At 47.4% G+C, this 26,943-nt stretch overlaps 1 protein-coding gene and 1 long non-coding RNA gene across 2 annotated transcripts; one reads left to right on the top strand and one right to left on the bottom strand.

The window, feature by feature from the left end:
- The first annotated feature begins 11,631 nt into the window (after positions 1-11,631).
- Positions 11,632-17,155, top strand: LOC147649111 (uncharacterized). The gene is made up of 3 exons (XR_015279600.1): positions 11,632-13,995; positions 15,867-16,054; positions 16,485-17,155. It is a non-coding gene; the product is annotated as an uncharacterized LOC147649111 (long non-coding RNA).
- A 2,541-nt stretch (positions 17,156-19,696) lies between these two features.
- Positions 19,697-26,397, bottom strand: LOC147649110 (maestro heat-like repeat-containing protein family member 7). Its single transcript, XM_086864879.1, has 16 exons — positions 25,527-26,397; positions 25,194-25,335; positions 24,852-24,916; positions 24,375-24,734; positions 24,043-24,191; positions 23,638-23,785; positions 23,246-23,436; positions 23,026-23,163; positions 22,632-22,746; positions 22,322-22,459; positions 21,913-22,089; positions 21,624-21,779; positions 21,363-21,464; positions 20,858-20,960; positions 20,523-20,579; positions 19,697-20,195 (listed from the first exon to the last, which is right to left on the bottom strand). Exons 2-16 carry the CDS (start codon positions 25,309-25,311, stop codon positions 20,044-20,046), a joined length of 2,169 nt encoding a protein of 722 aa, XP_086721005.1. The 5' UTR covers positions 25,312-25,335; positions 25,527-26,397; the 3' UTR covers positions 19,697-20,043.
- Between the last annotated feature and the right edge of the window lie 546 nt (positions 26,398-26,943).

Raw genomic sequence — 26,943 nt, 5'->3', positions numbered from 1 at the left:
ACAAACCCCTTCCTTTTAACAACAAGAGTAAAAGAAAGAGAAGAAAAAAATAAGAGAGAAAAAAATCCTATTTCAAGAAATTAAACTCCTTGATGAGGTTTTCAGAATCTAACGAGCAAGATTACTTTTGCTTTGGTCTCATCATCCACCGGTCTGTTTCTCGGCCTTTGTTCCGTTCCTTTCCCATTCACAGCAGTTTTTCAGGCTATCTCTCTCCCCCACCCCTGCTGCCGCAGCTCTGGGCCGAGCAGGCTGTTTCAGCCGCTCGCTCTGCAGGGGCCCACTGGCGTCCTTGCCAGTCACTTGCGTGCTGACCCTGGGGCAAAGCTCGTGTCTCCTCTTTCCCTGCTGTGCCGTCCCTTCACACACAGGACTGGCATTTTCAAACACACTCAACTCCCGCCACTGCCGAGGGGCAGAGCCCGCAGTCCACAGTGCTCTGGTCTAGGGCTCCTCTGCTGGGCCAGCTTGCTCTTCAGCAGCAAACCTCACCCAGCACCACTGCCAGGCCAGAGAGCACTCCCAGCACCCCGCACCCCTGGAGACCCCGGCACAGACACGGCGGGTCCCGCTCCAGCAGCGCCACTCACGAACCGCGCTCTGCACCTTTCACATCGGGTGGGAGAGGACCGGGAGCCGCCACACCGGGCCCTGCTGTTCACCACTCACAGGGACCGGGTCCTGCTACAGCCGCTTTACATAAAAGCAATAAAACAACACCTAAACCTAGCAACTCCTAACCCAGCGCTCCAGATGCTCCTAACATCTCCTATTTCGGGCACAATTCTCATCTCTAATCGCGCTTGAAAGTTTTTCTCCCCACAAGCCAGTGCTCACTCTTCGGAGCCGACAAGACACTTCTCGCTTTCTTTCTAAAAATCTTTACAACTTTAATGAAAAGAGACGCAAACCTCTCTCTTTCTCTTTGCCACTATTATCTCGCCACTCTTTACACCACATCCCTCCAGAATCTCCACTACACAAATTACTTTGCTTCAGAATAACAACAAATTCTAACACCTCCTTTTGGGGACGCTCCCCAAAGCCATCAAAGGCGCCAGACACAGAGACCAGTCAGCTAGCTAGCTCCTTTTACCAACTAAAACAAACTTGCAATTTCTATTTCTTCTGCCTTGAACAGATCTTCAGTCAAGCTAGAAATGAAGACACAGACATCATTCTTCTCTAAGTTTTCTTCTACAGGTACAAAGGAGTCTATCCTCACACAGCTGCTTAATGTGAATAATCTCTAGTGTAACTTTTCTCATGACAAGATATGATCAGGTCTTTTATTCTTACAGGCATTTAGATACATTGACAAGTTTCTGACAATACCTTTATGTTTCAACAGTACTTGCAGCTTATATACTATGAACAATCTATAGCAAGAACCAGTCTTACAATTGTTTTTGAACTCTTCTTTCACAAAATAAAACTCATCTCTAAATTAACACATGTACTTATTAAAATAGACCAAGTTTAGAGTCTCCACAATCCTCTTCTTAATTCGAAACACCAACAATCTTAATTTTAATCTTTTAACTGGGTCCACTTCTGCTTCTGTAATAAGCACAGCTGCAAAACAACACAAGCACTCCTAGAGACGTGTGCACTCTCTTGGCAAATTCAAAAGAACAAGAAATCATGGCAGTTCTGAGCCTGATCTTCAGCTAAACACACTATCACAATAACTCCTTAGCAATCCTCAGAGAGATGATCAGCATTTCATATCGTGAAAAGAGACAAAATAATTTTCAGCAGCAGTAAAAAGATTTTCAACAATCCACAGGATTTTGCTTTTAGGCTGGCACCAGGTTCTGCTGTTAAGAACCATGGGCTGTGCCCATCAGCACGGGACACAAACAACATTAGGGTTAACAGCTCTAACACTTATTGACAACCTGATAAGTTTTCACCTCAAGAAGTGACTACTATGCAAATTACTGTAACTTGCCTTTAAAATTATAATCAACCACAAAATTCTACGATATTCACTAAAGTAAAGAAATTGGAAGGCATACTAAGAAATGGGCTTGTTTCTCTACAAAATAAATATTGCAGTCACTCAAGAAAAAACAGAGCTCACTTCTTTTCCATTTTCTCCCAGGATGCATACTCTTCCTGAAATCTCAAATTTTAAGCACCGACACAACTTATTGCTGTAGAAGACCACAGCACCATCATTCACGGAATTCTCTCAGAACCCGATAAAAACAAAGGCTTGCAACTTGCAGCTCCCTTGGTTTGGAGCTGATACCATACGCCAGTACTGCTCCATATCTCGCTCACACATCTGGCTAAGAAAAAAGCTCTCTGAGACAGTTTGACACCAGTCCTTACTCCCAAAATCACAGAACTTAATGTGCGGGGTCTCACAAGACCCCGGCATAGAAAACCTGGGTCCCAGAGGGACTCACCCAGCTCTCTCACCATTGGGCATGTTCCCGGCCTGTTGCACAGCTTCAGGAGGTTCCAGGAGTCACTGAGAGCTCCTCCAATCCCCCTGTGCCTGGAGCAAGGAACCCGAACCAGCATCTGTGGTTCAATCCAGCCTGCCTGCAGCCGCCTAAACACAGCTCTGCGGCTTGAGAGCTCCAAATAAGTTTAAACAATGCAGGGGCACCAAGACTTAGAAGGCCCCTGCCCTCACTTTACTCAAAAGGGATGAGCTGAACTCATCCCCTCAGGGCACCCTCCGTGCCCTGATCTTATCAGGGTCTGGCCGGACTCACCGCCGGCCGGAGCTCCAGGAGTTCCCTTGCACTCCTGAGGCTGACCCGCCCCTCCGTCCCAATAGCTCGGCAGGGAGTAGCCCTGGGAGCACCATCTCCCAGGAAAACCTCTCACCGCTGCTATAGTGGGGCAAAGAAAACTTCTAAAAAAAACCAAAAAAAACCAAAAAACAAACAACTTCAAACACTGAATCACATACAATCTCACCAAAGCGACCCCTCCCCCGCAAGCAGCTCTTGTTGCCCAGGGGGGAGGAAAGGCACGGAGGGACCATCGCCACTAAAGATAACTTTGGCTTTGCTCTGAGACCAGAGCTGCTATCCCACTGAGAACAGATTTGATACAACACCCCCGCGGCTCCTGGGCTACAAGCCCCAGTCCTGGTTTGCCTCCCCTCCCGGGGCTCCAAGACAGGAGCTCGCAGGGAGGAAGCAAATCACTCCATGTGTCCCCACCGTGATCCAGTCCCTGTGGAAGCATTGACGCGTGTTCATTCTTACTCCAGCACAGCACAGAAAACCTTTCCTCTTTAACAACACAATACAGTTGCTCACCCTCACTCCAGCACAGTACAGAAAACCTTTCCTCTTTAACAACACAATTCCAAAAAAAAAAAAAAACCAAAAAAAAAAACCCCACAAACTTCAATGCAACAATCACACCTATTTACGCATTCTCACATCTGTTCATTCAACTCCACCCAGTCACAGCAAGACAATAAGGTGCACTTTACTTCCCTTGTTAATATCCGCCCATGGGCGCTGTAATATGTCAAATATCCCAAGTTTCTTGGATTATTCCTCAATTTGGCAGTTTTAAGTCCAAATTTCTTGGATTTAATCCTCAACTTGACAAAGTTTTAGAGAATCCACATTTTATTCTGTTTTCCCAGTGGATTGTGCTAGGAAAACCTTGGGCTCCCTTTCCCGAGGGGCTCACCCCTCCCCTGAGACCCAGTCCCAGTAACCCCGGGGGTATCTTGCAACCCCCGCTTCCCGCTCCCCCAAAGATTACTTACAATCCGTCTTCTTCTTTGGGTCTTCGTGCACAAGAATTATGGAGCAAAAATACCGCGGTTTTATGGAGCCTTTTTTCCCCTTTCCTTTGCTTTATTTCTCTCCTTCTTGTCCTCGGGGTTTTGACCTGCAGCCGCTTGGTCCACGCTAGGAGAAACAGAATGGGATCTGCTGAACTCAGCAGGGGCGCGCCTGTTTCCCCGTTCTGGATCTCCGGTGGTCCTAGAGGTGAGGTGCTTATTCCGGAAAGAGCCCCCAAAAATTCTTAAAAACGAGTTTCACTTAATAAATTATAAAAATAATTTAATATAAACAAAAGACAATTAGGAGACAAAAGAAATAAAGCAAAGGGTTAAAACGGCCGGGTGCCCTGGTGGGTTACCAGGAACACACCTGGTATCTCAGGAGTGTCCTTTTTATCCCCTCTTTGCTGTGAGAGGTTAATGCATATTCAAGCATGTCCCCTCCCTGGTTCCACCTTCTTGGATCATGTTATTTTCTGCTGGTCAGCATTATTTTGGAGTTTGGTTTCTTTTTTGCTGCAGATGGTCACTTGTTGATAACAGCCTGGGCCCCTCATCCTTCCCCTGAGGGCAGCTGGTCTTCATATCTTCCGCTGATAACAATTTGGGCTCTATTGTTCTCCTGATAACAACTTGGGCCCCACTGTCCTTGCCCTCTGGAGTTTCCTTGCCTTGTACCTAGGAAATTCTTTTAAACTTAAGACTTGTTAGCATAGCTAAAAAGTATTTAATATATAATATTCATCTGCGAAAGCCAATATCACAATACAAATTTATAACAACACTTACACTTTTCCTATCTAACTTTAACATTTGTTTTCATGTATCACCATGAAAACATGCTCATGAGTTTCATGTCATATGAAATTCAGTGTTTCTTTGAATCCTAGAAATAAGTATTAGAAACAAGGGCACACATTCTGTATCTCAGACTCCAACAAGTCCTAAGTTTTGTTCCACACCCACCAATTCACTTTGTCTGCTTCCATTTTACTACTGCTTGTACTGTTCCATCCTTCTGGATCTGTTTCATTTTCAGAGCCTTCCCACTTCATGCACCAAGGGGTATCTGCCATATCTTGGAATTTCTGAAGCACTCACTGACCATGCACTGTCCCAAGCTTCAACCCGATCTTTTCTTTCCTGTCTTTCATACTTCCATTTTGACACTGGAATCTTTTCTTTAATAAACTTTGCTATCTTTTCATAACACTATCCATAATTCCCTAATCTCCCATATCAGCCTAGTTTTGGTTCATACTTTCCTCCATTTTCATGACAATCCCATAGAGATGAATACTTTGGCTTCACAGCATTTTCAAACACTGTCTTCTTTTGGTACTCGTAATCTATTTGCAATACACAGCTCACATTTTCACTTTTATTCTTTTGTATTTCAGGTACTTTTGATGTTATAATTCCCCAGCTTATTGGGTCTCCTGCTGCCTTTGGTATTGGCAGACAGGCAGTTATTTTGCTGGTGTTTTGCATGTTGGCAAAATCTTGAATTAATCCAATCACCACATTTTCTGCCTGGATAGTATTAGAGACTTCTATCACTTGTGTTTCTGGCGGCACCCCCAGATCCCTCTTCATTCTAAAATGAAGAGCTGTCAGCTGATCCTTTTGCATTTCACATCCCAAGGTAACATTGATTCCAACTGATGGCACTAAAGGCCATCAAATAATCACCATTACAGTCACTAGCAACCTAGACATTTGAAACAATCAAACCCGCTTTATCAGCTTTGTTGGCCCTACAGTTTGTGCAGTCCACAGTGCAGGGGAAACCTTCTTCACTCTGGTGTAATGTATGCAGGGATCCAGTCCAGCTCCTTTGACTGCTGTCAAGGTAGTTAACAGTACCTGATAGGGTCCATTCCACCTTTCTTTTCATGGTTCTTCCTTCCAGCTTTTACCGTACACTTCATCTCCCGGGGGGATGTCATGAACTGGATTCTCAAGAGTCAGCGGCCTATTCCACACAAGGGTGCTCCAAAGTCGAGCTTGAGCTTTTCCAAGAGACAGAACATAATTCTACACCTCTTGCTTCCCTGTAACATGTACATTTGGATTAGGTTCAGGGGATTCATATGGTTTCCCATACAATATCTCATAAGGACTGACTGACATCCCGCTTCTAGGCTCTATCCGAATCCTCAGCAGTGCTATTGGTAAAGCTTGTGGCCACTGCAATTTAGCTTCTTGGCATATTTTGCTGATTTGTCTCTTCAAGGTCTGATTCATCCTCTCTACCTGTCCACTGGATTGGGGTCTTCATGGTGTATGGAGATCCCAAGCTATTCCCAGCAAACCTACTCACCTCTCCCACTGCCGTGGCTATCAAATGTGGGCCCCTATATGATGATATTCCTAGAGGCACCCCAAATCTTGGAATGATTTCTTGCAGTAACCACTTGACTGTCTCCTTTGCTTGATTTGTGTGACAGGGAAGAGCTTCTGGCCATCCTGAAAATGTGTCAGCCCTTACCAATAGATATTTATATCCTCAAGTTCTTGGTAATTCTACAAAATCTTCTTGCCAATAATCTCCTGGTTCTACTCTTATCCCAATTTTCCTCAATTGTGCCTGTCGTCTAGCCACTGGATTGTTCTTCAAGCAAATTTCACATTTTGACATTACTGATTTTGCCATTGTTAACATCTGTACTGAAATTAAATTTAGCTTGAACAATTTCACCGATGCCTCTGCACCCCAATGACATTTGTTATGTTTAATTTGTAGAACTTCTCTCATTATCAAGGGGGGTAGCACTACTTGTCCCTGTGTAGTCACCTACCACCCTTCTGAATTCTGCTGTGCATTCAGTGAGTGTCTCAATTTCTCATCCTCTATTGAATATTTTGGTTCTGGAGGTAAATTGAATGAGATACATGAGTTTCTAAAGGTATCAATGCCATTGCAGTTTGCACTTCTCGAGCAGCTTGTCGGGCTGTCCAGTCTGCTTTCCGATTTCCCTCATGAATTTTGGAGCTTCCTGACTGGTGAGCTTTGCAGTGCATGATTGCTACTTGCTCAGGCTTTTGTACTGCTTTTATTAATTGCAGGACTGCATCTTGATGTTTAATGTGTGTGCCTTGAGAAGACAGCAGTCCTCTTTCTTTCCACAGTGCCCCATGTACATGCACCACTCCAAAAGCATATTTTGAATCAGTCCAGATATTTACTTTCTTCCCTTCACTCAGCTCTAATGCCCTGGTTAAAGCAACCAGTTGTGCTCGTTGGGCAGATGTGTTTGCTGGCAAGGCCTTTGCCTCCACCACTGCACCTGTTGTTGTTACTGCATATCCAGGGTATCTGGTCCTGTTCTCCACAAAACTGCTTCCACCTGTAAACAGCTCCCAGTCTGCCTGTTCCAGTGGGACATCTTTCAGCTCTAGCTGAACAGGTGTGTTCTATCACTTCCACACAATCGTGTTCCAATGGGCCTTCTTCAGTTGTGGTACCTAGGAACAAAGCTGGATTCAAGAGGTTAGTTGTCTTTAGTGTGACATCATCCTGCTCAGTCAGGATTACCTGGAATTTCATCATCCTGCTTGGAGATAGCCAATGGCTCCCCTTTTGTTCTAAAACAGTGCTCACCATGTGTGGCACATAGACATCTATGTGTCTACCCATCGTGAGTTTCCTAGTTTCTTGTGGCAGCATCACGGTGGCTGCAACTGCCCACAGGCACAAAGGCCATCCAGCACTCTCGTGGTCAAGTTGTTTGGAGAAGGAGCTTACCAGCCTTTTCCAGCTTCACAAACCTTGGGTCAGCACTCCCTGTGCTAGGTGTAGTCTTTCATGCACAAACAGCTGAAAATCTTTGGATAGGTCAGGCAGTCCTAATGCTGGAGCTGTTGTCAATGCCTACTTCAGTTTGAGGAAGGTCTCCTTCTGTGGTTTGCCCCAGGTAAACGGCTGTGTCTTGTGGGCTTCATTCAGGGGTTTTGCAATTAGTCCATAGTCCATGATCCACAGGCAGCACCATCCGGCCATCCCGAGGAAGACTCGCAGCTCATGCAGGTTCTGGGGTTCTGGAATGGCACAAATAGCTTGAATATGATCAGTACCCAGCTTTCATTGCCCTTGTGAGATTTCACATCTCAGGTAAATCACAGTTTGTGGGGCAATTTGTGCCTTCTCTTTAGAAGCCTTATATCCACTCATTCCCAGCTGATTTAAATTTTCAATTGTTACCTTTCTGCAGGTTGTCTTTTCCCCTGTAGCTATCAGTATATCATCAACATACTGTCACAGCAGGTATTGCTCCCTCGGAACTTGCCCATTCTCGGTCCAAATCTCCACCTCTTTAACCAGCTGGCTTCCAGATAGGGTTGGACTGTTCTTGTATCCTTGTGGGAGTCGTGTCCAGGTGAGCTGAGTTTTCCTTCCATTTTCTGGATTTTCCCACTCCAAGGCAAACAGTTTCCTACTTTCTTTGTCAAGGGGTATGCAGAAAAAGGAATTTTTAAAATCAATTACAGTAAACCATTTCTATTTCTTTTTCACGGATGTTAACAATGTGTAAGGATTAGCTACCACTGGGTAAATATCTTTTGTTATTCCATTTATTGCTCTCAAATCCTGTACTAGTCTGTACTCAACATTTGGTTTCTTCACTGGAAATATTGGTGTATTAAATTCTGATTCACGTATTTTAAAACATGGTACTTCAAAAACTTTTCAATAATCTTTGCTATTCCTTGTCGTGCTTCTGCCTTTATAGGATACTATTTAACTTGTACAGCTTTTGCTCCTTCTTTTAATTCTACATGTACTGGTTGTGCCAGTTTAGATTTTCCTGGTATGTCTGTTTCCCATACAGAGGGAATTACTGCGTCCACTACTCCCTGAGGGATGGTAGGGACTGGTTTTTCTTTTTTCATTAAAATTTGTACTGTCTTCGATTCAGGGATTTTCATTAAAAGTTCCCCGTTCTCAAAAGTTATCACTGCATCAAGTTTTGCTAATAAATCTCATCTTGAAAGTGAAATTGGACACTCAGGTATATATAAAAATTCATGTGTTAAAACTTTGTTTCCAAAACACAAATCCAGGGGTTGCAGGAATGTCCAATTCTCCTCCTTCCCTGTGGCTCTAACTCTTGTTGCTGTTTTGTCTTCAATTTTCCCTTTTAGATCATTTAGCACAGAATATGTAGCCCCTGTATCCACCATAAATTTTACTTCTTTATCTCCCAATTGTATAGTTACTAAAGGTTCCTGTATTGGTTTTTGTTCCAATTCTAGTCAGCTGCTGTACTCCCCCAGCACCATTAATTTCAAAGTGTCTTGATTCTGATTGAACTGATTGCCCTGCTTAAACTGATTTGGGCATTCATTTTTCCCTCTTGTCTACAATAAGCACATTGATTTAACCCTAATCTTGGCAAAACTCATCTCCCTTGTCCTCTGCCAAGTTCGCCTCTCCCCAGTCCACGACCAACTCTGCCATGTCCTCTGAAACCTGGATTCTCTCTTCCTTGGATCACTGCCAAAAGATTTTGCTGCTGTTTTTTACTAGCTTCTTTTTCCCTCTTATTGTATACTTTCCAAGCCACTTCAAGTAATTTATTCAAATATTTTAATTCCTCTCCCTCTAACTTCTGGAATTTTCTCCTAATACCATTTTGCGACTGCCTAAGAAAAATGAACGCAAGCTGAACTTTCGCTTGTTCTGTTTCTAGTTGAAGATCTGTATACTTTCTCACTGCCTCCTTAACGCTTTCCAAAAATGCACCAGGAGATTCTTTCTTTTCCTCTCTTACCTCATACAATTTAGACCAATTCATAGCCTTTGGTATAGCATTCCCAGCCCCTATCTGGAGCCACTCTTGATATCTCTTCAGCCTCCGCATGTCCCCAAAGGCATTGGGATCCCACCCTGGATCCTCGGTCAGAAAGTTCTCACCTAAAGTCCCTGTCACCACCCCAGTTATGAGATCTTCTCTCTCCTTCTCCTTGGCTGCTCTAAGCACCATCTCTTTCTCAGCAGAGTCCATTCAATTATCCAATATTACTTGTATATCTTCCCAATCTGCATTCTGAGTTTTCATAATCATTTTTACCACCCCTGCTACTTTATCAGGATTTTCTCTAGAAGTTCCAGCTGGCTGTTTCCAAATTATCAAGTCTGCAGGGGAGAAAGGCACTTTCACAAACACCAGCCCCTCTACTCCTACTTCTTGTCTCAAGGGGGCAATCACAGTCCGCCTTTGTCTGCCCAAATCTTTTCCCGTTCTGCCCAGAACCGGAGCAAGCTTTGACCGAGTCCGATGGGACACCGGTGTCACTGATTTATTATCATCACCCCCGCTACTGCTATCCTCCTCCCCAGCATTTTTCACATTTCCTTGTATCACAGTTAGATCTTGATCATCTCCCAGAGAAGAAGGATCAGGTGAAGGCGGTAGAGGAGGATAAAGAGGGAAAGGTGAAGTGGGGTTCGGTGAAATAGGGTTAGGGGAAATAGGATTAGATGAAGTAGGGGCAGACAAAACAGAATCAGGTTCTTTTGGTTCTGCTGGAACCACTTGTAAATCAACATCCATCTCTTTCAGCCGACAAAAACTTTCTTTTAATGCCAGGTGCTCTAAACAACTTTTCCTTTTATACAAACCTCACATTTATCACTCACACATGCTTTAACTGCCATCAATCCACACTCAGCCTGCCATTCTGGCTTGTCTTTCAAATAGAAAAACAAATCTACATATGGAACTTCTTCCTATTTTCCCTCTCGCTTACAGAACAACATCAACTGTAAAATGGTGTTATACTGCAAAGATCCATTTCTTGGCCACTTTTCCCCACTGTTCAGGTCATATCCTGGCCACCATGTATTACAATAATCAATCAACTTTACGTAAATCTTGCCCAAAGTTCCCCTGTTTCCAATGTGCCAATAAGCACCCCAAAGGAGAAGTACGTGCTATGGGGGCATTGCCACCTCAAATCCCGTTAAGCTTCTCCATGTTACAGTTACAATACACCACACACCACTGATGCTGAACCTGCAACGCTTTCGCACTTGTCTGACAGACGGCGCCTGGGCAATGCCAGGAATTCCTCCAGCCCAACCCTGCGGAGATTTCGCTGCGTCTTATCGGCAGGCACCAGAGCAGACCGAAAAGCACCTTACCTCTCTCAGAGGGACATTGTGAGCAGAGGAGACGGTCACGGCCGGATGGGCTCCCTGTGAATCCCTCGGTGCCGGCTGGAGCGTGATTGGGTCATGAACTCACTCAGCAGCACTCACAGGGTCCCATCTGGGTCACCAAAATGTCAGCGTTCAGGAACACACATAATCACAGATTGATTATATGCAGGTGCTTTATTGAAGCGCGTGGGAACTAGGGGTATCAGCAACCCAAATCTAGCTCCATCGTCTTTGTCCAAAGTGCACATATTTATACAATTTCAGCTGTAGCAGTAATCACTATAACAACCTTATCAATATTGCTTCATTAATACTGCATCATTAACTTTATCGATATTGCTTCATGAGAGTTAGCTCATCCTTGTACGAACATGAACGAATCTTATCCCTCGGTGGGTATCTTGGAAACCCCAAGTACCAGTTCCCTTTACCATAAAAATTTCAGCTTGCTAGACCACCCCTAATACCAAGCATTCTTGAGGCCTACCTCTACAAGATTTTAAGAAATATTTTCAGAAACTAATTCAACCTCATAGTAACAATGTCAGTTTTTAGGAGGAAGTCAGGGGACTCCTCTGGGTCTTCCTCATTCGGTGGTGCTGTCTTGATTTCTTCTTTTTAGTGTGGCTCCTTGTTTCCGGAGTCTTATTAGTCTGTGTGCATCCTGTGTGTCTCTGGTCTCTCTCATTTGCGTCCAGGCCCTTGTGTCATCCTCCTCCTCAGGGCTGGGGACGCCATTCTGGGGAGCAGTGGCGGTGATCTCCCAATGGGACAGGGACATGACAGCAAAGGGTAAGTACAGCTAATACATAACAAGAAAAGAGTTAATAACTGGAACTTGGGATAGACACCGAAACAACTAATGTGGTTTATAACAAGGCACTAACTAAGGTTTAATGCTTGCATCCGGCTTCTCAAAATTGTTTCTCACAGCCACCACTGCTCCCAAAACACAGCAAACCAGCAATCCTGTTGTTACCACCGTTTCACCTCAAGACACAAACTATCACCTCCCGGTGCCACCACTACTGGCACTATTTAAAACACAAACCACCGGCAGCTTACGCTGCTCCTCCTGCTCTCAACTTAAGAGCTCACACTCTTAAAACCAATTTTTCCGTGTAAACATTCAAACAAAAACACAGAGGCATTCGTTGCACGTAAAGATGTCTCTTTTATTTATTTATTAATTTTATCTATTTATCAACAGCCTTTTAACCCTGTGTACACCGTACACCACCTCAAAGGTACCTGTTTCAATTTTTAAACATACCTTTTGTCCATAGTTCTGGCAGTTCCTGGTCTTTCCCCAGGCTGTCAGTGAGGACACAGGACTCTTCCCAGAAAATTCTGGGTAGGCCTGGACCCCTGCTGGCCCCTCAGCTAGAGAGAGCAGAGTCCTGCTGCGGTCGCCAAAATGATTTACCAAAATATGGATATGATCTAGTATCAGTATCGAGCTGAGACAGACAAAGACTCTTTAACCGATTAGGATTACAGAGTGTATGTTTATTGGCAGTGCTGGGCCAATGGGCAGGGTCACCCCGTAATACACACAGCCCCGAGTTCAGGTGAATACAGACTTTTATTTACCTAGATATTGAATACAAATACAGATTCATAACCCAGTTACCACCCACTCCCCACTTCCTATGCCAATTAAGAAAGAAGCAATTAAGCATGCACAGTTTGTTCCTTGAAATCAGTTGGTGGTCTTATTATGGGGAGTGGTCACAAAAGGGAGGAAGGAATATATCTCTTCCTCATTCTGAACTTTCTACCTTTTCAGTCCAAAATGTCAAATGGATTCCAGGCCAGGCTCCTAGTTTTGTGTTTCCAATTAGTTTCTGACTTGCAATTGTCTTATGTTCTTGAAAGTCCTCATAAGATTCTTTGTTTCTCATTACAAGCCCAGCTGAACAAACATAAGGTTGGCAGACAGATATTTGCTAATGATTAGCTCCTAATTCTAGTAGGGTTTCTCTATCTATTTTAATTTGATTTAGGAAGGATTAATTTTAATTAAGGCTTTAGCTTTTATAATGTCCTAAATTCTTCCAAGTTTATGTTTCAGCTTGAAAGAAGAACAAATTACAGAGGACCGGGAGCACCTTTTGGAATGGCTGCATGCAAAAAGATGGCACCCAGGTGCCAAAGATTTGTACAAAGAAGCTCTTGCCCGCGGCTGGCCTGTCACCAGGGAAATGTGTAAACCTTGCATATCAGCCTGCGAGTAATGTCACAGATGACTGAAAAGGCATCCTTTAGGAGATGACCTATGCACTTAAGAAAGGGTAAAGGCTTATGGGATGCGTGGCAGGTAGATCATATTGGTCCCTTTAAGAAGTCAGGTGGTAAACACTTTGTGCTGGTAGGAGTGGAGATTATATGTGGGTTGGTCCAAGTCGAAGCTTTGAAAAGAACGACAGGAGATAATACTGTCAAAGCATTGCAAGGGGGCTTTGGAATTTTCCCAAAACCACAAGAAATTTAATCTGATAACGGGTCCCATTTCACTGCCAAAATTGTACAGAACTGGGCAAAAGGTGAAGGAATTAAATGGACTTTTCACACCCCTTACTACCCTCAAGCTAATGGGATTGTAGAAAGGACCAATGGTTTCCTGAAACAACTCCTTAAACCACAGGTGGGAAGCTGGGCTCTTTGGCTAAGGGAAGCTGTAAAAAAGGTAAATGATAGATGGTGATTAAACAGGTGTCCCAAAATCACTGCCTTTTGTCCAAAAGCCCCAAGCATAATTCCCACTCTATGGGGACCAAGTGACCCTAAGAATCCAGCACACTACCCTGGACAACCTGCCCTGGTGGACCTTCCTAGCGTAGGGCAAGTACCACTAGTACTAAAAACCTCTCCAAATAAATATGCATGGGTGGCCTCCCATGCTCTGGGAAAAGAGCATTCGATCAACACACGCTGGATAATTCCCTGATTTTAAGTTTCTGCCTTTTGGGGGCAGACTCTGTTGTGTTCACTTTTCACAGAACACCACCGAGGGCCATGAAGACCAGATAAACCATGATAATACTAGTATTAAATAGTAAGTACTTACTGTGGTAAGATACTTGTCTGCATATTACCACAACACCATGGCCAAAACTTGGCTGAGTGGCCGTGGTCTGAAGCTACCATCAGGTACACCTGGTATGTTCTAGGACCCTACCCCAGAAGCCATCACCCAAACCTAGTGACCGTAGTACTACACGACTCTTGAGGTACATACCGTCAAAATGACTGGGGTTGGGACTGAAATGATTGGCTTAGAGAGTTAACCGGAACAATTGATGAAGTAATTAAGGTAGTGTGCAGAAAAGTGGAAAAGTCTCTATGAGAAAGCTTCCACCATTGCAGTCGCTGGAAATTTTCTAGAATCAGATGTGACAAGCAATTTGCACCCCAACATCATGGCGAAACTCTGCGCCACAGCAGTGTGGCCATGTAACAAACAATCCCCCCTCATACTGTGTTGTCATTCAGAAAAATATCGGTTACTATACCCTTGACCCCAGTTCCAACACGGTGGGAATGACAAAGCTTTGTAAAAACCAATCTACTGACTGTTGGTATCATTTCACTTGAACCAAATCAACCTATGGAACATGTAATTGGCAAAATGACCTGACAGATCAGTCAGGTCTGAAAGGTCTAATTTATAGACTCAAAATCAATGCTGTGGCAAAACCCATACTGAGTGCAGTAATCACATACTATGGTGCAAGCACCCCACTAGTGCTGGATGACAAACATAATGTTTTCCCTCCCTTTATGGGAATGCAAGGTGATGATGTGACAATAACCTGAAAATTAATTGCTGAATCCTCATTGAACCTGTAGACAGTTATGGCATGGGACCTCATGGCCATCTTCTATTTTGTGAAATTCAAAATCAGAGTTGTTGGCTAAAGCTAAGTGACGTACAATTTTCCCATCAAATCATGTGTGGGAAAAACAATACCAAATACTGGGGAGAACTTGATGTTAATGTTGTAACACCTACACCTACCACCACCCAACACCGGTTATACTGAGCCTGAGGATTTTTGAAATCGGGCCATAGATAATCAGAAAAACTGGCCAACTGGATCTTCAGCACAGGCCAACAATAAATATTGTTCAATCTGGTGTGGTCTCTTAAACAAGTCAAATTGCTAATGCAAAACAATGTCTCAGAAAGTTCAGCCAGCTTGTTCACCTTTTTTGCAAGCATCTTTTGAGAGGCGGACAACCTGGTTGTGAAGGCGTAATCCTTCTAAGAAACAAATGACAAGATCATAACCTGTGTTGTGGGAACAGGATTGGGAATTTTGAATAGTATTGACTTAGAAGTGCTGATGAACAAATTGGCTACCACAACTGGGGATGTAACCAAATTACAGCAGTCATCCTTATCGGATTTGGGAACCCAACAGTGGTTACTAGCAAACATATTAACAAATTGGGAAAAGGTAAATGTAAATGATCACAAATTGATAATTGATGCACTTGGTGCTACACAAAATAACTGGCTTTTCTTAGCTGCATTCAGGCTCAATTGTGGATGCAGTCAGTTACTGCCTCAATTATATGAGAAGGCAAAGAAGGCACTTTTCCTACTGAAAGTAAAAAAAATATTTTGGGACAATGCCACTGATTTTGAAAAAGAATTCCAATCCTGGTGGAACTTTGTAAATTTTACCTGTGACCCCAGCACAAACAAAGCCACAGCCTTTGTACTGACTATACAGAATGCTTCAGTGCATTCAATATTCCCTATCATTGCCTTAGGGCTGAATCATGATGGAGCTGCTCTCTATCCTTTTGAGCATACGGAATGGGCCCGTCAAATTGGTAAGAGGTGGCAAACTGTTAATTTGGAAACTTAACTTAATTAATAACTTAGTTAACTGTTAACTTGGAAACTGTATTTTCCAGGAACAACAAGGGTTTGTCTGTGAAAAGTAATGCAAGCAGAGCTCAAGATATTTGTTTGGACACAGAACAAAATATCTGCAACTCTGAAATACATCCTACCAAGACTTCTGAAACTACTTGTGCATATAGGACGTGGATGTGCATGTTTGAGAACTGCTTGTGATAGTGTACTTATAGAAATCTTAGTAGTGAGTACAAAAAAATCATTCAAATTTTTGTGTTTGTAATTTTACTAAGATTGCAGGAGGTGATTTTTCTAATGTAGTCCCAGTTATTTCTTATCACCTTTTACAGTCCATTTACACACTGATCCACCATTTATTGCCTACCTCTATTGGGATGAACCTCACTCTGGTAAAGCAATTGTTGCTTCACTAGGATTTAATTGAAATTTTGGAAAAATAAAAATAAGAAATTAGCCCTTGTGATAAAGAAATTGCCTAAAATTGTTTATTTGGGTTGTATTGGATTAATTGAAATTGCTTATGCTTTGAAATAAGAAGTTGAATGTATATTTTAATTGAAAATTGATTCTTTGCTTTTGTTTTTCCTTTTTTCTTGCCCTTATTTTTTTCCTGCTTTTCTTTTTCTGTCTGATTTTCTGTCTCTGTTTTCCAGGGTATGCTACCAACCTTTGAGGAGACCTGAAGACTTTGCAACAACACTACAAAGGAGCCCTCCTGATGATGATCGTGAGTCACGGGGTGGTGTAAGAGACGGTCTGAAGTTTCCCTCATTTGCCTCACGAGCATGGCAAGAACAGAGACCGAGACCCTGAAGAGCTCAGGGGACTTTGTGCAGGGGTTCTGGCCTGGTTGAGGTGGATGCTTGCTAAGCCATTGTTTGAAGGGGTGCTCAACCTACAGCACAAGAGTGATTGTTTGCAGGTGTTTGCTGTGCTGCCACGGTACACTGCCTTCATTCCTGCTGCTGAGCAGGGACTTGTGAGGAGCGGGGCCTGTTCAGTACCTCACACCTGCTTGCCAGAGCAAGGGGTCACACCACAATAGCCTATACATCTCCCCACCTTTTGGCCAACTGCTCCTTGCCTTGAAACTTGAGACTATAACGTGACTTTTCTAAGTTGCTTTTGGAGAGAGAGTTCCCCACGGAAGAAGACACCGGTGACCCCATCTTGTCCATTGGTAGCTATTACCCCCCCCCCGTTTTCTCTCTTTACTTTGCCTCTTTATTCCTGTCTCTCTTTCTCTTTCTCTCCTTCTCATCTATTGCATAATCCATGATGCTGGCACTAAAATAAAGATGCATTATTGCTGTTGTGATTTAAACTGAAATCCCTTGGTGTCCTTTTTGCACACTGAGATCAAATGAACCTCTCACGACGCCCACCTGTGTGAGCAGATTGTGACACATGTATACTTCAATGTGTGCACAAATGATGAATAAGACAATTTCTAGCATCTATGTTGTTGTCATGGGGTAGCTTTACCTTTAAGACAGCTTGGAGGGAGAGGAAGTTGAAGCTGCTGGTGGCTGATGGGAGTTTTTCCTTCCTGACCAATTATCGGTCATTTTCAAGAATTGACAGCAGATCTGACCATTAAAAAGTGAATTCAACTTGTAAACACCCCCTTAAGAAGTACAGACAGAATTCTCTTGCTCTCTTTGGTTTCCGGCTTCGGACAAGGTAGCAGGCTCTGTCTTGGCCTCCTCCCCCCCTCTCCAGGCCTACAAGGCCGCGGGGTGGAGGGGGGGGGAGGGAGAAGAGAAGCAGTGCTGGCCAGCCGAGCTTGGTTTTCAGTTTTTGCTGCTAGACTGAAACTTAACACCATGAACTCTTGCAGTTTTCCTAAAGCTTTTAATTCTTTTACTACCTGGATAAACATACAGATTACTCCTTTTCTCAGAAAGACAGAGAGAGAGAGACAATCAACATAGAAGAGACATCATAGAACCACCAAAAACAGTGAAGAAAAGAGTTAAGTTTAAATAAGAAAGAGAGAATAAGGAGATGCTTTACAGCTGAAATATCTTTCTGTTAAAGCTATAGAGATGGACAATAATACTATAAAGAGAGAATAAGGAGATGCTTTACAGCTGAAATATCTTTCTGTTAAAGCTATGGAGATGGACAATAATAGTATAAAAAGACTCCTTTAATTCATAATAAGAGTATTAAGAGGAGTGAAATATTCAAAGTGTAACTTTTGAGCAGAAGAGAGACAGAGAGAGTGCTTGTGATACTGTGAGTTGCTGGAATTGAGTTGAGTGAAGATTTTGAAGCTTTGAGGGCAAAGAGAAAACTGTTTCCAGGAAGGCTCACAGAGACAAATGAAGAAGACTTCTGCCTTTGAATAACTTATCCTTAAAATAAGATTCCTAAACTCTGTGACCCATACACACCTTAGAGATGTGAAATGGGAGGAGAAGATCTAATGACAGATTTCCGGGCAGCTGGCATTAGAGAAATAGAAAACTATGATGAAAAATAGTTTTCTAGTGAAAAACTCCGTAAGCTAACAGAAAGAGACTTCTGTTTCTCTGCAAAGACTGATGAAAGACTGTAGCAAGAATTAAGACTGTTTTTAACCACCAAAGTCCTAAAGTTATTTGTCTCTATGTTGTCATGTGTACAGAGAAATAGTTAAAATGTAGAAGATAAGGAGGTTTTCTGAAAGTTTATTCTAGTATTCTTGTTCTTGTAGTTTGTTAATAAACTGTCTTTATTCCTCTTAAGTTTTAAGCCTGTTTTACTCTTGTTCTAATCCATATCTCACAACAAGAAATAAGTAGTTTTTTTGTTACTGGTTTAAAACCACGACAGTTGTTCATCAGACTGGGCGAGATGTTAGGAAGGAAGAAAACTTAACAAAAAATTTTACAGATATGAATGCTTACCGGAAGGTTCTTTAGAAATGAAAGCAAGCTTGGATATATAAAAAGATGTTTTTAGGACCACTTATTGCTGAAACCACTGAGAGAACAAAGGTTTAGTCGAGTTGGAAGGTTTGGAACAAAGGTTTAGTCAGTTAGGAGGAGGTTTTATGGCTAAAGTCCAAAAGATTTAAGTGGTCTTCAAACAAAGCATGTTTTCTAACAAGTGAAAAAGCACAGGCAGACAGAAAGACATTTTTTACCAAAGCAAAAAGGATTTTCCACTACAAAACAACTTTGAAAATTTAACATGTAATTACTAACTCAATGATTAGTTAGTCACTAACATAGTATGGTAATTTTTTATAGCAGTTTTGATAGGATACATGTACATGTAAAGGTATTGTGTATGATGCTGATTGGTTGTTATGTAATGATACACACAGCAAAAGAAAGAGATATAATGCACTGTAAGCAGAACTAAGTGGGCTTCAGGACACAGGGCTTGCCTGTAGCCAGCAGCTGTAGGCTGACCCACGACCCCCTGCTGTAATCTAGTCGATAGAATAAACAGCATTCTAAAGAAGAGCCATCTGAAGTCCCCATCTCTCTGCTGGCTCTAACAGTTCTGCCCTCTTCCTGATCCTGTCCAGGGATGGAGCATTGCTGTGCTTTTAGGAAGCTGTTCTAGAAAGACTCAGGCATTCCAAGCTCCTTTGCCCTCTGTGCATGCTTGCCACAGAATCCCTCACAGCCAACTTCAGGGCATACTCAGCTTGGCTCTTCCAAAATCCAAGGCCTTCAGGGTGCTCAGTTAAACCTTTAACTCCACAGTGCTGTGGAACTGGACCTTCAGCACAGGGACCTTTCCAGCCTGATCTCTGCTCGTTCCTCTGTGTCTCTGCACAAAACACAGCGCCCGAGAGAACGGCAGGAGGGGCCTGTGTGTCACAGCACTCTGGATTTGTGACCCTTCAGCTCCACAGAGATGCAGGTAAAGTGAAAAAGCCAAACTGTTTATTGATGGGATGCGAAGCAAAGGGATGAGCTGAGGGGCAAAAAAGGGGATGGGCAAGGTCTGTGGGCTGGAAGAAGGGAGCTGTCAAAATGGATGAAGAGTGGAGGGAAAAAGAAGGGATGGGCAGTGTCTGAGGGCCGCAGGGAGGGAGCTTTCAAAGGGGAGGGAAACTGGAGGGAAAGAGAAGGTATGGGCAGTGTCTTAGGGCTGCAGAGACAGAGCTATCTAGAGGCAGGGAGAGGGCTGAAGCCATGCGAGCTTCCCACAGGCTCAGCTGGGCCAGTTGCCAGCAGTGCCTGGAGCTCCAGCTGGTCTCTTCTGGTCTCAGCGTAGTCTCATCATCCGTAGCATCTTACACGAAGACCGGTTTCGTAAGCCAGCAGACGAGCGTAATTCTTCAGTTCTTTCAATAAACGTCTGCTGAAGAACTGTGTTTCTCTCAGAAGGGTTGTCGTCTCTTCTTAGAGCTTGAAGTGCTGGAAGAGAGTGGAACAGAGCCGCAGTCAGAGCCCAGATCTGTGGGAATCCTAGGAGAAAGTCCTGCCAGAGCCATCCCAGCCTGCTCTTGCCGTGGCCACAAGAGTGAAGAGGCCAACAGGATCAGCTGCAAGGTCCTGGTCACGAATCCACACCCCACCCAAATCCCTGCCCCATGTCGCTGAAATCTCTCTGTGATATTCCCACACCACCAAGGTGTCCACACAGGGAGAGAAGCCCTCTGAAGCCGGGGCACGGATTACAGCTCCCTGCCCGAGCATTACAGATCCCCCAGTGTCAGCCCCTCACTGCCATCCCTCACTCACCCGCGATGAGGGTCTGCAGCTCTTCCTGCTGCCCCCTCAGGGGCTCCCTGGCCATCCCTGGGAACACAGAGCCTGTCAGGGCCCCGGCGGCACAGCTCCCTGCCAGCGGCGCTGCAGCCCTGTGGCCACACGCCCTCCTGCCCCGGCAGGGCTCAGCCCGGGCCCTTGCTGCATCCTGACTCAGCCCAAGGGCACGGCTGCCAGAGGCCGGCAGCAGCAGCCCCGAGGGCAGCCGGGGCTCCAGGGCGCCGGGCCCGGGTGTCGCTGCCGGGGCAGCAGCCGGGGCTGGGGCCGAGCTGTGGCGGGGAGGGAGCCAGCCCGGGCTCGTGGCTCACCGAGGAACCTGATGGCCGCCTCTCGCAGCGGCTCCTGTGGGCTGTCCAGGTACGGCAGGGCCCGGCACAGGTGCTCGGCTGCTCGGTTCTTGTCCTGTGCCAGCTGGAGAGAGCGGCAGAGGGAAGGGTTGGCGCGGGCTCTGCCCCTCGGCCGGGCGCTGCTGCCTGCGGCCAGCCCCGGCCTCCCGTGCCCGCCCAGCCCTGAGGCCCGGCCAGCAGCCGCTGGCGCCGGGCTCTGGAGGGGGCAGAGAGCCGGGAGCTGCCCGAGGAGCCGCGCTGTCCCCCTGACCCGCAGCCCCACTGGGTGTGGCTCCATCGGCAGCCGGCTCGGGGCCACAGGAGCCTGGAGACGAAGCCGTGCGGCCCAGGGAAGGGAGCGGCGTGTGGGGCACAGGCTGGCACCCCTGGGTGCAGCACTGGACAGGGGCCACAGCTGCCAGCCCCACACACTGAGTGCTGGGGGCTGGGAGCTTCTCAAGACTGGGCTTCTCCAGGCCGTTCTTACCAGACGCTCAGCAAACTTTGACAGCTGCTCCTTCCTCACCAGCCGCTTCAAATTCCTCCTCTTGAGGAACTCGGCCACACGAAGCAGCGTTTCCCGAGAGGCCTGGAGAGCAGCAGAGATGCAGAGATGGCACTGCAGCCCGGGGCATAGGACTCTTGTCTGGGTGACAGGGCCCCGAGGAAGCCGCAGCCTGAGAGGTTCCAGGACAGGAGGAAGCCGATGCCCCTCCCAGGGATGCACCGGCATCACAGCAAACCTCACCTTTGCCACATGCCGGTTCTCATCATGGCAGTGGATGAAGAGTGGAATCAGGCTCTGGTCCAAAATCTTCTCCAGGGGCTTCTTTCCCTCGTCCACTACCAAGTCCATTGCCTTGAAGAAGAGGTCAAGGGAGAGCAACTGCACATGGATGTGGTCCTGGAGGAAAAGAAGAGAAGAAGACCTTAATACCAATTCCTCCAGGCTCAGCTGGGCAAAGGCCCAGAAATCTGTAAGACACAAAGTTTCTGGGCAGCAGCCAATGCCCGTGGCTGGGGGCACAGAGCCTTACGTGATCAAAGAGCAGCAGGAGTGCCTGAGCCAGCTTTGGGGCAGTGGTGCTGCATATCATGATGTCTTTATTGTTGAGCATATTGATGAACACACGGAGGGCCATGCCAACTACATCTCCATCTGCATCAGCCAGCAGGTCCTGAAGGCTTTGAGAGAGGCTGCACATTCTTATGGCCTGTTTGGAACACAAGGCTGTGCTGGGAAGCCCTGAATGGCTGCAGCGCCAAGACCACCCTGGCACTGCAACCCCACCCTGCTGCTGCTGGGCCCAGAGGCCAAAGTCCTGTCCCAAAGCACTCAGGCAGGTGAGGCAGGAGAGCTGGGAGCAGCTGCCTCAGCTCCTGAAGCCCAGCCAGCCCAAGGGGCTCCTTTGCCCAGCACAGCTTCAGCTGCTGCCCCGTTCTCACCATCGAGGGATCCTTGCTGAGCACCTTGAGGCCTCTGAGCGCCAGGCGACGCCTCTGCCTGCACTCGCTCTGCAGGTGCCTTGACGTGATCTCAAGGACACCGTCACTGTATTTAGTCAAATCTAAGCACTCGAGGACCTGAAAGGCACAGGGCAGTGACAGGGGAGCCAGCCGGCAGGAGCCTGGAACTGCGCAGGGCTGGGCCCAGGCAGCAGCACAGGGCGCGGGCACCGTCCCAGGCAGCTGCGGCTATGCAAGGGGACAGGGCTGGCAGGCAGCTCAGCGAGGGAGTGCTGGCCATCGGGCTCACCTCCACAAGGAATGCCAGGAAGGACAGATCACAGCATGGCTCCTCTCTTCTGAGCGACTTGAGCAGGTGGATTGCAATGCGGGAACAGAAGGGGATCAAGCCACGGCGCATCTCCCTGTCAGGGGGAAAACGGCACCAAGACTCTGATATGGGGGGAACACAGACCTCTCCCAGGAATGACTCACAGAGATCTGGCCTTTCCCCAGCATCCCTGGAGGGACCGTGGGTGCTTTGGGAAGTGGCTCCTTTTGGGCACCCTCCTTTCTCAGCCTTTTCCAGTCTGCTCAGCCATCCCTCCGTGACAAGGCCCTCTGGCCAGGACCACAGGGACTGTGTGAGACACCCCAGGCACAGGGCACAAGTTTCAGAGGCAGCTGGGAGAAGTGAGGCTCACCTGGCCAGCAGACCCACGGCATAGTGCTGGGTGTCAGCACAGAGGAGCGTGTCCCAGCCACGCTTGCGTCCCATTTCCATGACCACATTGTCACACCGCAGTCGGCAGAGCAGAGCCTTCATGACCTGCACTGCAAACCTGTGTGCAGAGCAAAGCCCAGGTCACACTGGGTGCACTGGTGTCAGCCACAAGGGCATGGGAAGGACAGGAGGACTGGCACCTGTTGGCGTTGCTGGGAAGGCGGTGTTGCTCCCGGCAAGCTTTCCAGAAGCTGTCAGCTTCCACTGGTGGCATCTGCTGTGTGGTGATGACAACATGGAACAGCAGAGCCACAAACAGGCGGGCGGAATAAAGCATCATCGCCTCGTGGCACTGTGGCATCTGGACAATCATCCAGAGCACCAGAGTTGCCTGCAAAAGAATCACACCAAGACAGTGCTCAGTGCCGAGGTGTCCATGGGGCAAAGCCCGAGGGGAGACGCGCGGGGAACAGCGGGCCCGGTGTCCCCTGAGCCTGCCCCTGGCCCAGGTTTCAGCCCAGCGCCTTCGGCAGGAAGAAGATGGAGAGCTCCTGGGGAAGCAAGCTCCAGGTGATCATCTCCAGAAACTCACACTCAAAGGCAAAACGTCCTTGTTGTCCCCATCAGAGGTGCAGGTGCTGCAAAGGGGCCAGTTCTCCATCACACAGAGAAGTGTTGGCAGCACTTTCTCAACTGTTGGTCCCGATGAGGCTATGGTTTGCCACATCATGGCAGCAGCTCTGTGGGATCAGAGCTCTGTGTCAGGGGTGTCTCAGTGACATTGCCATGCCCTGTGTAGCTGTGGGGTCTCAGGGGACAGAGCCTCCGTGCCCTGAAGGGCAGGGAGGGAGCACTGGCAGCAGCCTCAGGAAACAGAGGGGCCTGAGGCTCCTGGACCTCTCTGCCTGTTGGGCAGAGCCCATTGGACAGGCTGTGCAGGGCGATGGGCCCTAAAGGCCAGTGAGCCCTGAGCTCTCAAGGCATGTGGGCCCCATACCTGTCACACGATGGGGCACAGCGCAGGAGGGTCAGCACCACATCGACCGGGTGTTGTTCAGCCAGCCTTATTATGTCAATTTGCTGCCTGACATCCACAGTGACACAGGACACCAGACTCTGGTGAATGTTCCTCACAGTAGATGGCACCTGGAGGAGGCATGGGGAGGACATGAAGTGCTGTCCAAGGCAGCAACTTCCCCAGCTTCCCCCAAGAAGTGCTTCCCTTCCCGTCATGTTCTGCTGGCCTCAAAGGCTGAGGGGGCCCTGTGGATGTGGCTTGAAGGGCCTCAGGATCCTGGGAGACCTCCAGTTCTGGCCCCTGGTGGGTACCTGCTGGTCAGAAGAAGCAGCTCTCTTGTCAACGACGTCAGAAGAGACACGAGGGTCCTTGAAATAATCCCATACGAGCTCTTGGCTAATAGTGGGAGTGAGTATCCTGTTGGCATCCATGGTGCCCTGAGTCTCTCCAATGTCATCATTTGGAATGGCCGTGCCCTCAGTCCCTGCCATGTCAGCCTCTGCCCTGTCATCCTTCACTGCAGCATCAGAGTCTTGTGAGGGCTCAGCTGAATCTGGGCTGACATCAGGCTCTGCCTGGAGCTCGGTCAGCCCGGAGTCAGGCTCAGCTGTGCCCTCAGTTGCTGCTGTATTGTTCTTTCTACGCCCAGTGCGCAGGAACTTGCGGAACCTCTGTGCAGAATGAACAAAAGACAGGGAAGAGAGGCATGTTCCATGGATTGCTGCAAGTGCAGAGCTGGGCTGAGCAGTGACAGCAGGCCCAGCCCAGGTGGGGATGGCTGCAGGTACCTTCAGCGTTCTGCGGAAGCGGCCATGGGCAGGCTTCTGCTCTGGTCTCTTGTCCATGGCTACATCTGTCAAAGAGCAGCCAGAGCTGAGGGGCTGTGGTAGAGGCCGGAGAACACAGCCCAGCCCTGCACTCCCCAGTCAGGGACAGCCCTGGGGTGGCTCAGGGGATGGAGCAGGGCCTCTGGCAGGGGTCAGCCCCAGCCCCTCTTCTGTCCTGTCCTTGGGCATGTCCATAGGGGACGGGATGGGACAGGACAGGACGGGATGGGATGGGACCGGATGGGATGGATGGGGCCTAGCTGGCTGCAGCCATCAGCCCTGTGGCCCAGCTCTGCCACTCACCATCCTGCAGTGATTGGAATTGCTCCGGCTCTTCAGGCTGCTGTGCCGGGGCAGCTCCAGGGGCTGTCTTTCTGTTCCCTCTGAACACTTGGAACAGGCTGAGGAATCTGCTCGCCATGACACAATCTGACCTTGGGGGCACCTTAAAGAGAGATGCCTTGGGAAATCTCTGAGTCAACAAGTCGTGCAGTTGTGCCTTGAAGGCACCTGCGAGAGAGAAGCCTCAGGAAGCCTACAGGACAGCATGTCCTGCAGTCGGGTCTCGAGGGCTCCTGCCACAATGACTGGAGACTCCTCGTAAATGACTGTGGTCACCAGGTCCCACAGTCTCACCTTGAGGACAGAGGCCAGAAGGATGGGTGATGCCTCAGAAAAGCTCCAGGTCACCAAGTACCGGAGTCTGGCCTTGAAGGCACCTGCAAAAGAAAAGTCTTGGGAAGGCCACGGGCCACCAAGTCCCGCAGTCTTCCCCCGCAGGCACCTGAAAAAAAAAAACCTCGGGAAAGCCACGGGCCACCAAGGCCCTCAGTCTTGCCACGAGGTCACCTGTAGGAGTAAAGTCTTGGAAAAGCTCCGGGTCAGACACAATCGAGTGCGCTGTGTGGGGGCTCCTCACAGCACCGCTCTGGCGCGTCCTGTCCCGTCGCGTGCACTGGGCACAGTGGCGTTGCCCTGTCACCGCCAGCCCCTATGTCACCACGTGTCACAAAGGGCCCTTGGACACCCTGTCCCTTTCCATTCCACAGTTACCATGCTGCACCGTGTCACAAAGGGCCCTTGCACGCACTGCCACCTGCCCTGGTTCCGCCCCCATCCCCCCCAAAGTGGCCCAGGTTGGAAGGAATCCCTTGCCCAAAGTGTCTAAGACAGCCCAACAGGATCTTTAGGAACGCCTCAAACCATCAGCAAACGCTGCCCTGCTCTGCAGGCTCAGGGCAGCAGAAGGAGCCCTCAGGGCTGCCAACACAGCCACAGCAGGAAGGGCACGGGGCCTTGTACAGAATCTGCACAGGAGCCTGGCAGCACTGAAATCAGCAAGTGTGGCAGAGTCCCCACCAAGGCAGACCTGCCACCCCAGCCGAGCCCTGGCAGTGCTGGTGCCCTTCTCCTGCCCCAGAGACCTGTGCCCCTGGGGGGCTTCTGTGCCAGAGGGCAGCCAAAGCCCATGTGCATTGGGGGCTGGGCTCCTTCCTGCAGGGGTCTTGGGAGGAGCATCTGGAACAACTGCTGGCAACGCTTAGCCTTGGTCAGATTATTACATGTTGGAATTATTTTCCCATTGAAGTAATTTCCTGCAGCTCAAAAAGATCTTTGTTGGGAGGGCACAGAAGGATCTGGCATTTAAGAACCCTCAGTTCACGAGAGCTTTACTTCCCTGTTGCTCAACTCAAGAAATTCCGAAAAGTTGCAGACTTCACCAATTAATTGGAATGGCCGGAGAATGTGAAAGATTTGCAAGTTTGCTTCCCATCTCAAGGCAGCAAGTCCTTTGCCTTAACATCATCCATTGAGAGTCACTTTACAAAACATAACACTACACAGAGGCTAAAAAAAGGCCATTCTTTGGTTTGCAAACCTTTGGTTTTCTATGGAGGGATGATAATATCCTAATTCTCTGAAGGATTAAAGCTCTCAAGGAATGAAAGTCCACTCAGTATTACAAATGTAGTCCAGACAATTGAGTAGATTGCAAAAAGGCTAATCCTGCCCCTGGTACAGATATCTAGGTGGCCAATAAATTACAGCTCTC

The sequence above is a fragment of the Cyanistes caeruleus genome, chromosome 28, assembly GCF_971803275.1.
Source record: "Cyanistes caeruleus chromosome 28, bCyaCae1.hap1.1, whole genome shotgun sequence".
Classification (NCBI taxonomy): domain Eukaryota; kingdom Metazoa; phylum Chordata; class Aves; order Passeriformes; family Paridae; genus Cyanistes; species Cyanistes caeruleus.
Note: the sequence above shows the minus strand (reverse complement) of the source record. Positions and strands in the feature narration are given on the sequence as shown.